This window comes from Oreochromis niloticus, linkage group LG4 (genome assembly GCF_001858045.2).
Source record: "Oreochromis niloticus isolate F11D_XX linkage group LG4, O_niloticus_UMD_NMBU, whole genome shotgun sequence".
In the NCBI taxonomy this organism is placed as follows: domain Eukaryota; kingdom Metazoa; phylum Chordata; class Actinopteri; order Cichliformes; family Cichlidae; genus Oreochromis; species Oreochromis niloticus.
The window spans coordinates 17,972,787-17,982,817 of record NC_031969.2 but is presented as its reverse complement, the minus strand read 5'-3'; the positions used below and the strand labels follow the sequence as shown (position 1 = coordinate 17,982,817).

Sequence of the window (10,031 nt, the reverse complement as noted above, 5' to 3'; positions counted from 1 at the left end):
TTTGTCCTTACTTTTTGCTTTTATTGCACACTTAAATCATTTAGTAAACAGGTCTTCACAGTAACAATGCAAGAGCAGAAAACAGAAGCAAACCACTGTGCAGTGCAGCTTGATAGATCTTCAAAGTATTTACAATGAAAATACAAAAAAAAAAAGGACTTCGATGTCCCCGTGTCTATCCCTGGCATTTTAACGTCGCTATCCCTGCCAAGCGTTTTCCAAACTTGACATCAGCCACTCAGACTTTTGTTGCTCTGTGAATCCGGTCCGTACTGCCAACCCCAAAACATTCAAGTACTGTATTTCTGTCATTGCACAGGTACTGGGTTAGCCAATACAGAGGACTCTTAGAAGGAAAGAGAAAATTCTACTGGTCCCACGTCAGCAACTTGATTGGTTTTTCCTATCATTTAAAACATAAAAAAAAAAAAAAAAAAAAAATACACAATGGCAACTTAAATAGGATCCAAATGCAAAAGTATCCTTGTTAATGCAACAGGAAGCAAAACCAGGATGGAAAAAAAGGCTTTTGTGATGCTCTGAGAGCTATTTGAACACAAAATCTGTAACAAGTTTGCATTACAGAAACTGTGATGTTGCTTCCATTAATGGCTCATTTGATGTAGGTGACCATCATGTCAGTGTGGTGCCGAGTCTTAACATTTGAAGTTTTTTTGGTAAATATTGCGTTGTTGTAGTGATGTGCTGTACGTAGTGCAAGCTTAACTTTCATGGGAGGAAGGGGGTGACAAAAAATACACAAAGCTGAAATAAGGCAATGTGAAGGTACTGTTTGAACTACAGTGTGAAATACTTAAACTTATGTTGTTGAGCTTCTGCCAAGACAAAAACCTTATAAATATAGATTATTGGAAAACTTGATATTCTCCTGGTTGTCGTTTGTGCCAGGAATGACTTAAAACTTGAAAACATTCAATGTAAAACACTGAATTCTGACACATTTTGCAAAAATGAAACGTTTTCATACATCGTCATAACTCATAAAGCTTATTGTCTGACCATATATTCCCTAGTCAGTGTAGGTTCTCATTTGGTTATGTTCTAATATAATAAAACACACAAAGCAAACCGATGCCCTCCATACTCAGGCCAAACAGGACAAAGTCAGAACACAGCAGTGGTTCCTTGATGTCTCATACAACATCTGGTAGAACAAAAATACATCTGTATCTAACAAATACAAAGTGCTGTGTGTGGACAGTCTTTTGTGGTATTTGTAGACAGTTTCTTCCGTATAAACACACTCAAAAGCATTTCCCATATAGGCAATGATGGCAAGTCTTGGAATTCACTGAATTCAGCTTGATATCAGAAGTAGGATTTTTTTTTTTGTGTGTGTGTGTCTAATCCCATTAGTTGAACAGCCATGGTCCATTGGTGTCAGCTCCTTGCACTCACTACCTGTGGCCCGGGCCCCTGTGGGTGGCTGTGTCCCCAACTAGATCTTCCTCCACAACATTAACATATCCTTCTTTCTCTATGCAGCCAGCCACGACCTGCAGCACCAGCCGGAGCCTGCGGTCCATGGCCTGAAGGTGAGGCTGAATTAGAATAGGGGCTAGGCGGTCACGCAGCAGCGACTCCTCCATCAAGGAGCTCAGCTGGTACTCCTCTTTGGCCAGCAGCTGGAGACGCAGGTAAGTTGACTTCCTCATCCTTGAAAGGGTGGAAAAGAAAAAAAGGGTTATTGTCCATCTCTTAAGAAAATAGAAACTTTTTATCTTTCACACGATGATCATAAAACACATGAATCTAGTAAACCCACCAACTAGTACTTTTTCTCAATTTAATTCAAATGAATTTTATTTATATAGCACAAAATCACAACAGCACTCTCCTCATTGTGCTTAATATTTTAAGGTAAAGACCCTACAGTAATACAGAGAAACCCCAACAATGAGATGACCCCCTGTGAGCAACAACTTTGGTGACAGTGGGAAAGAAAAACTCCCTTTTAACAGGAAGAAACCCAAAGACATGCTGTGGAAGAATAAAGGTGAAAAGTTTATTTCATACTAACAAACCTATTTGTTTCAGCGTGCCACTAGACCAAATCATATGGTGTGTCCGAAACTGAAGTTTTATTCCACGGGGACCGTTGATCTCTGGATTTGACCTCAATACTTGTTTGTTTTTATCCACAATATGACTGTTTAAAGGGGCGATCAGCCCCCTTTAGTCCTAAAGCTAGGAGGAGAAGAAGGAACCTATCAAAATGACTGTCATTCACTGACTAACTAAAATCTTACCTGCAGCACTGACTCAGAGGTACCAGGATGGAGAGCTCATCGTGAGAGTGCTTTCCAAACCTGCAAGTGTGGGGATAAAGAAAAAAGAATGAATTATCACAATGGTGGATTTTGTCTGTTAGACAAATTTCGAGTTTATTTCGTTATTAATTGTGAAAATGTCCTCTTGAAATGGTTTTAAAAACATTCTATAATGACAAGAACGATTATGAGGTAAGGTCACAAAGTTCTGCAGCTAGAGCCATAACAATAAAACTAAAACATACTTGATTTAAATCTTGTAGGCTTTTCTACTCTACTGGAGCACTCCAAGCGATTTATACAACATGCCTCATTCACACAAGCACTATTTTCTATGCCCAAGTTCTTTCTATCTAACAGTTACACTCTGATGAATCCACTGGAGAGCAACTGGGGTTCAGTATCTTGCTCAACAATAGTTTGGTATGCAGACCGGTGCCTTCCAATTACTGGATGACCTGCTCTACCTCTGCAGACACCCTAGGTAGTCACAGAAGGTGGGGCTGTATTGCTTCCACTGCTTCCAGTTTTTAGATGACTCCCTTGTGCACTTGTGCTGTATCTCTTTCAGCATGTATTCTGTTCACTGCTCACGATCCAGTGAATTCAGAAAAAAATATTGGAATCCTCCTCTTTAGGCTCCTGACCTGATACACAACTGTCGGGTTTGGAAGCTGTGAACTCGTATTGCTGTTTGGTTTCTGGGTCATTGTCTCAGACCCAGCTCTGATGAGCAGTGATAATCCTGGGCATTAAATCTGAGTACTTGTGTGTGTGCTGGAATTGCACACATACAAGACCAAGCAGAATATATATGTAACTTTATGCGCAAAGTTACATATACTGCAAATTTATCTTAATTACTGATTATAATCTGCTACTAACAGCAAAACAACGATGTTTTCATTCATTTGTTGCCAAAGTAGATCAAACTTAAACCGGTTACCAAGACAGACCCTTTTAAATTAGTTGACTATCTTTACCCTCTTCCATTGTCAAGGTGAATGATGAAGGTGTCGTTTCCAAACTTCTCAAAAGTTTCATAATGATGGCGATCCATGTTACCTGCACAGGGGGATATGACACATTAGAAGTCACAAATACACCTTTTTATCATTTTAATGTTTACTCGGTTTTCCCCTTACCCATTAAGAAGTCAAAGATGGTCATGTCCATGATGTCCAGCAGTCGAGTGCCTCGGTCATACGGGGGTGTTTGCTTCACCTCATCACAGTAATCTGGATCCACCTCCCACCTGTGAATATGCAGAAAATCTCTTAATACTTAATGAGTAATTGTTTTTAATGACTCAGTAATTAGTCATATGTTTGGACTGGCTAAAGGCATGTTTGTGATCACAAACATATATGAATGTAGTGCCTCAGTATAGTTTTCTTACTCTGCTTTCTTGCGTTTGTGGTAGGAGCGCCTCCAGGGGTTTCTCCAGGTCTTGCGTTTGGCTAGGTTCAGGTCTGGGAGGAAGGCTGCGAGTGAGCCTTCAATTTGGTCCGGTTTGCCGCACAGAGCGTGCTCGGTGGAGCAGTAGTAAGAGCATTCACCGTAGAAGCAGACATTATTGGCTGACAAAAGAAAAAGTGAAGGCACAGATTTAGAAATGCTGATTTAGTTCGCATGCAGACACAGAGGAGAAAATGATTAATGGCGGCGATAAGGAACCGCTGACCCCGGTACAATCAAAGACAACATGCGAAAACTTTATTCACGCCCTCATGCTGAGAGGATGTAAACAAGCATAAGCATTAGACCACAGGCTACCACTCTGCTTTCACTGTATCCAAGTGTGCCGTTCAGTGAACACAACAGGAGAAATAAATCATTCTACATTTCAAAAGAAAGCCTTTTTGCAGTTTAACAGACAATGAATTCTTACACTACATCACATTAATCCATCTTAAACACGTTACACACAATGCCAGCTCTGTCATCACAACTTCTGATTTTAGCCACTTAAGTGTGATGTTTTTGTTTTTGCCTTAGATACAGTTTACTGAAAAGATGTTTCTTAAGAAAGGTCTCTAATCTAAACATTTTACTTTTAAATAACTTAATATTGACTATGACCAAGATACAGGGAACTGACAAATTAAACTAAAAAAAAAAAAGAACCAACAAACCCTACTTTTTTCTGGGTGACCAAACATCTGAAGTACACATGTGTTGGTTCTTTAATTTGCCTCACTATAGCATTTTGTGAGCACTGACCTCTAGCTTACTCCAAACCTAGCTTACTATCTCAGAAAAGTCTTGTAATATTTGTCTTTACATGTGATGAACACAGAAAATGTGAAAGTTTATCTTTTTAAATGAAATTATAAAAACTGACTTTTTCAAGATTTTATTTTTTTAGATGCTGGAGTGTTTCTATAAAAAAAACATCCTAATTCCTGCACTGATGAGGTTTGTGTATTGTCTTGCAGTGCCACCATGTGGAGAGTTCTGGCTATAGCTTTATATTACTTTATTTTTTCCACTCTTGGCATTTTCATTACTTTAAAGAGCAGACCAGGGCACAGTGACTGACACTACCCTAAGCTACAAGTTCGTACTCCAGTTTGCACTTTACAGTTTACAGTTTAACTGAAGTCTTACTAGATAAGTCACTGAGTTAGGGTTGCTCTGTGCTGTTTCCAAGTTGGATTTATGATGCAGTCAAGTAGCTGCATCTCTCTGCCAAGCTGCAGAGGCCACCAGAGTCTCTACCTGGTGAGATGAAGAAGGTCCTCCACAGCTTCTTATCACGTGTCAGGTCTCTGATTTCTCTCGTCATATTCACCAGTCGTCCTGCTACTGGGGGAACTCTCCGGAAGTCAAGAATCCTATAAAGCAAAAGAAAGAAGTGCAGAAAAAGCAAATCATTCAGTATTTAAACACAAATGATGATGCACAGAAGCAGATTTTGCTATAGTGGCAAATTGGAAGACCAGGTCCACATTTTAATGCCTTTAAACCATCTGACAAAATTTACTTTGTGCTGAACAGATGATGCTACAGAGCAACTTCAGCCTGCAGCTCATTCTCCTGTGGTGCTCCAGGCAGTGCTGAGTATTTCCAGCAAAGCAAGGGAGCTCTGAACGTTGAGCACCTGCTTTGTTTTAACAAACAGCTTTGAACTTCTTCTTTTATCCTGCTTGCACTTTATCTTTGATACACGCATGCCAACAGAGGCTTAAAAGGAAATATTTTCATGTGAGAAGGCGTCATTCTGGAGATTAATACTATGAGCTCGATCAAATAAAAAGGTAGGTTGAAACATTTATAAACTGCTGCCATAAAACACATAAAAAAACTATAATTTAATAAAACTCATCCAGTCTGGATCAGCTTGTGTGCATAAACCGTCTTTGTGTGGGGACAGGAAATGATTTTGTCATGCAGTTGAGGCATACGTGTAGCTAGAATCTTTCTCTGTCTCCATAACAAACTGCTGAAGGCTCACTCACACTTATTGTTTGCTTACATAGGTGTGTCTCGTAGAAGCAGACTCATATATATTAATATATAATAATAAGAAACAGATGGCGACAGTTGTTTTTAAACACAACTGAGATGGGTGGTTAAAATGTGTCATACATGCTGCAAAAACTGCTGTAAAAGTTAGAAAAAGCAGTTGTTACTAGATGTAACTCTGGTTCTATGAATATGCACGAGGTCCCTAATGGGCCTGTGGTTGTGTGGGGCTGACCAGAGGGTTGTGAGAGACACTCCATGGCTCTGTCCCTTCACACAAGTCCATTTGTGAATGAATAAAAAGGGCAAAGTGAAACATCAGGAGTTTTTCTATATTTTGATATTATATTTAGTGACTTCCAGTCAAATTTTACACTACATGACATCATTTTTATGACTTCAGCATTCAAGATGTAGCAATAAATTAATCATCTTTACTGTACAATCTGTTTCCCCCTGTGAATGGCACCAAAATAAAATCAATTTATTTAAACCTATGGACACCTTTTTTGTCTTTATTTAACTTCCAATGCAAGATATACACAGACCATTCACATGATCACGTTCTTTTCTCACCACCAGTATTCAGATCAGGGTAGTTCTACGTTCCTTGGCCCAATTCTTCCTTTCTGTCTCCACCTTTCAATCTCTTCTTTTCTTATATTATGTCACATAAGGCACCTATTCAACCCTTGTTTAGCCTCTCCCATTATATGTTTGCCGTCTAATAGATCTTGATCTATTTGAAACTAAAGCTAAGTCTCCTGGGAGCAGACAGACACACACAGACAGGCTCAGTGGAACAGAGTTGGCGAAACTTAAGCCCACAGAGGAGAGCATTCAGGAGCGACAAAATGCACCGTCACTTTGGGCCGTGACGACAAAAGAGCACCTGTTCTTCTACATGCATGTGTGTGCCAGTGTGTAGTCTCTTTGAGAGCACACTCAAGCTTTTATTCGTGTACACTCCACCTTTTACACACCCTTGAGTCATACATTGTTCAAAACAGATGGCACGACAGTAGGCAAAGAACCAGTGGACAAATCCCCCTGAGGTTTGAAAGTAATCACTGGAAAGCGGTTACTTTTCCTAGTATCTTCAAGACAGGGTGGTACAAATTGGAAGAAGTGTCTAGTTTTAGCAGAGTCAAACAACCTCCTACTCTGCATCAATATAAAGTAATATAACAGTAGTAGCTCAGTCTGGTATCCAGAGGCTGCAGTGGTCGGGCAGCTGCACTATAACTCACAGGCAGCCCCACATGGTGAATGTGACCTAAAAACAAACAGCTCTTTAAGGGTAACACAGGCACCACCTCCCTGCAGCAAATAACCATGTTCTGGGTGTAATGGCATGTTTGCGATTTTCCTATTTGGCTCTATCTGCCTACCCAGATGAACATGTGTTGGCGATCTCATCTGAAAGAGAGCGAGATTGCGTGTTTGTGAGCATGTGTCAGATAATTATCGCACCCTCAAGAAATCCTAAGATGCCCAGTAGTCCATTTATCATCCTGTCCCAGAATCCCAAATGATCAAATCTGAGTGCTCTTCTGTTGATATATTTTTCTACCTTGTCAGCTTAAGTCCTCAGAGCCAAGGGATCATGCTGAAATCAATATACTCAGCACCAACTAGAGGAGATGATCCCTGCTTTTGGCGTGTTATCTAATCCCTCGTGTACTTAATCCCTTTCAGATTTTCACAGTTTAAGTCCATTATGGCACACCTCCGGTTTATAATGGGGTAAAAGTCGCTGTTGGTGTGACCCGTCATTCTTTCTGGAACAGACTGTGAGGGATGATTAGAAAATGGGCACAGTAGGGAAGCACATGGGTCACATTCTGGCACCACATGTATGTTTCCTTTTCTTTTTTTATAGTTGAGTGGTAAAAGATGGAAAACTCACCTATCCAAATGAAAAGCAGCGATCTCAGCATTGTGCCTCTCGAAGTCGGAGAAATAGAAGAAATCTGGAGGCGTTTCCTGCTCCCGCGTCTGCCTGAAAGATAAAACACAGCATAAAGCACCGCATCAGCAGGAGAAATCAAAGCAGTTGCTTTTTAAATGTGATTTCCTTGCATGTATATATGTATATATATATATATATATATATATATATATATATATATATATATATATACATATGTGTATGTGTGCGTGTATGTGTACACACACACACATATATTTTATATATATATATAATTTATTTTTGCTTGGAAACATGACGATGTGCATTAAAAATTCTGAATGACAAGTAGCATAAAAAAATGTTTTCATTTCTTTTCAAGATAATTCATCAGGAGGCTGATCTTATAAACAAGTCAGTTTATGAATCAGATGTGTTTTAATTTGAATTATGCAGCCTTTTGATTCGTGACATTCTCTTCCCGTCTATGCAAATCTTTTCAACTTTCATCAGATTTTTGCTTCCTGCAGGGCCAAACTCATCTAAGCCTCTGCATCCCTTTCTAGGCCAGAATCTGACTCATACGACTGTAAAGCCTGTGTGGACAAGGCTGCTGAAGGGAAGCTGCACGAGATTCTCCCTCGCATCCTTCAGTTCCTCTCAGCAAACACAAAAAACTCGGAATCTCTGCCAAGCAAGCCATGGATCTGAGTCAGGAAATGCTAGAAGCCTCTTTGTGCCGGTCTTTGTCTTTGGCTCTCACTGTCTGCTCACCCGTCTGGGAGAAGAATATTATCTCTCCACTTTCACTCACTTTCTTTGTTTTTCTCCCAAACCACACATATATTGATGCACCTGACAACAGCCTGTGCTATAACTCCTCTGCTTGCACAATCCACACACGCACATACTTGCGAATATTACCACTTTCTGCTCTGCCCTGCCTTGTTGTTTTTTTTTCTCGTCTCGTCTCCTCTCAGACTTAAGGGCAGAGTGTCACATTATCCCTGCTCCACCCTTTCTATTTTCTTGAAAATCTGAAGCGGTGACAACAGAAAATGACCTGTCCTCCTTCTCTTTTACATTTCAGGGAAGCAGCCATTTACCCATAAATCAATTGCTGCCACTGTAATCCTTTCTTTCCAACCTGGAGGAGGGAGGGGAGTAATGGTGTTTTCATTTTCAGGGTGCAGGGCGGGGGATAAAAGATACCGTGTAAGTGGAGAGGGAGCTGAATAAACAGCAGCAGGAGTCTTGGTTTTTAAAGGTGACCCTGTGAGTCATCACACTGATTTCAATGTGACGTCAATTAAATATTTTGCAATTGAGGCGGACTTAAATGACTTGAATGCGCTTATAATTACCAAAAGTAATAATATTATTACCTTTTCTCTGGCATTAGACAATTTCTTTTACAGAAGTATTCATTTTTATTGATACTCAAGTGTATATTCTGGTTGTTTCTGTGTTCGGATGGGTATCCATACACTTACACTACTGTAAAAGAGATTTTTAATCTCAACAGTTTTACTTTTTTCCTGGCTAAATATGGATTAAATAAAATCATAGATAATCAGGTTTGTGGACACAGCTTGGGAACCCAGAAAGCTGCGCTTCAGAGATGTAAATGATAAGTTTTACTACAGTAAGTTGCTCTGCTCTATCGGCAGTCAGCGAGGGAGCCTTTTGTCTTCTGTCAGTAGCCGTGAAGATATATTTTGCTCCAAGCTTTTTAAGCATGCATAATATTTCTGCTTCTGGTTTCATTTTCCGCCATGTGTAAAAAAACGACTGTGACATAAACCCGACTGTTGGGTATTACTTCATCGCCGAGTTGCAAAACCATTTCTGATAAAAGGCTATGGTAGGTGTGTGATGGAAAACCTATAACACAGGGCACAAATACACCGATACAGATCTGCATACGCAAACAGTATTCAAAATCTCAAACAAATTTCCTCTCACACTTGTGTAGACCCTTTATCAGTGAGTGTCCTTGATAATAAAAAAGGCTTTTTATCTGAAGCCTTGTGTGATTAGGCTACAGCAGACCTACTGTATGCAGTTCAGCAGAATGTGTGAGCATGATGAAGCTGAACTGCTTGCCTATGTGGACTCAGTTTGTGCTGACTCAACCGTTTTAATGCTCTTTCATGAGCTTAGGCCCGCACAGTGGAGGGTTATATTAGAGGAAGATGGGAGAGGGAGGGCTGAGAAGAACAGCTGTGTCCCAGACTCTTTTTCCACACACACACACACACACACACTCACACGGACAGAGCCAGGCTGATGATGCATGTTTGTGACAGACAGAGGGCAGTAGAGACAAACCCACAGACAGAAACTCAACCACCTGGAGCACC

General features: G+C 40.2%; 1 protein-coding gene across 1 annotated transcript in view; it reads right to left on the bottom strand.

Moving 5' to 3' along the window:
* The window catches only part of fam20ca (FAM20C golgi associated secretory pathway kinase a), a 43,566-nt gene continuing 33,535 nt past the window's right edge, over positions 1-10,031 (bottom strand). The window contains exons 4-10 of the mRNA XM_003452872.5: positions 7,669-7,761; positions 5,013-5,128; positions 3,691-3,871; positions 3,437-3,546; positions 3,275-3,356; positions 2,271-2,330; positions 1-1,677 (exon numbers count right to left, since the gene is read on the bottom strand). Coding sequence (XP_003452920.1) covers positions 1,419-1,677; positions 2,271-2,330; positions 3,275-3,356; positions 3,437-3,546; positions 3,691-3,871; positions 5,013-5,128; positions 7,669-7,761 — 901 coding nt within the window. The 3' untranslated portion in view covers positions 1-1,418. The remainder of the gene's footprint in view (positions 1,678-2,270; positions 2,331-3,274; positions 3,357-3,436; positions 3,547-3,690; positions 3,872-5,012; positions 5,129-7,668; positions 7,762-10,031) is intronic.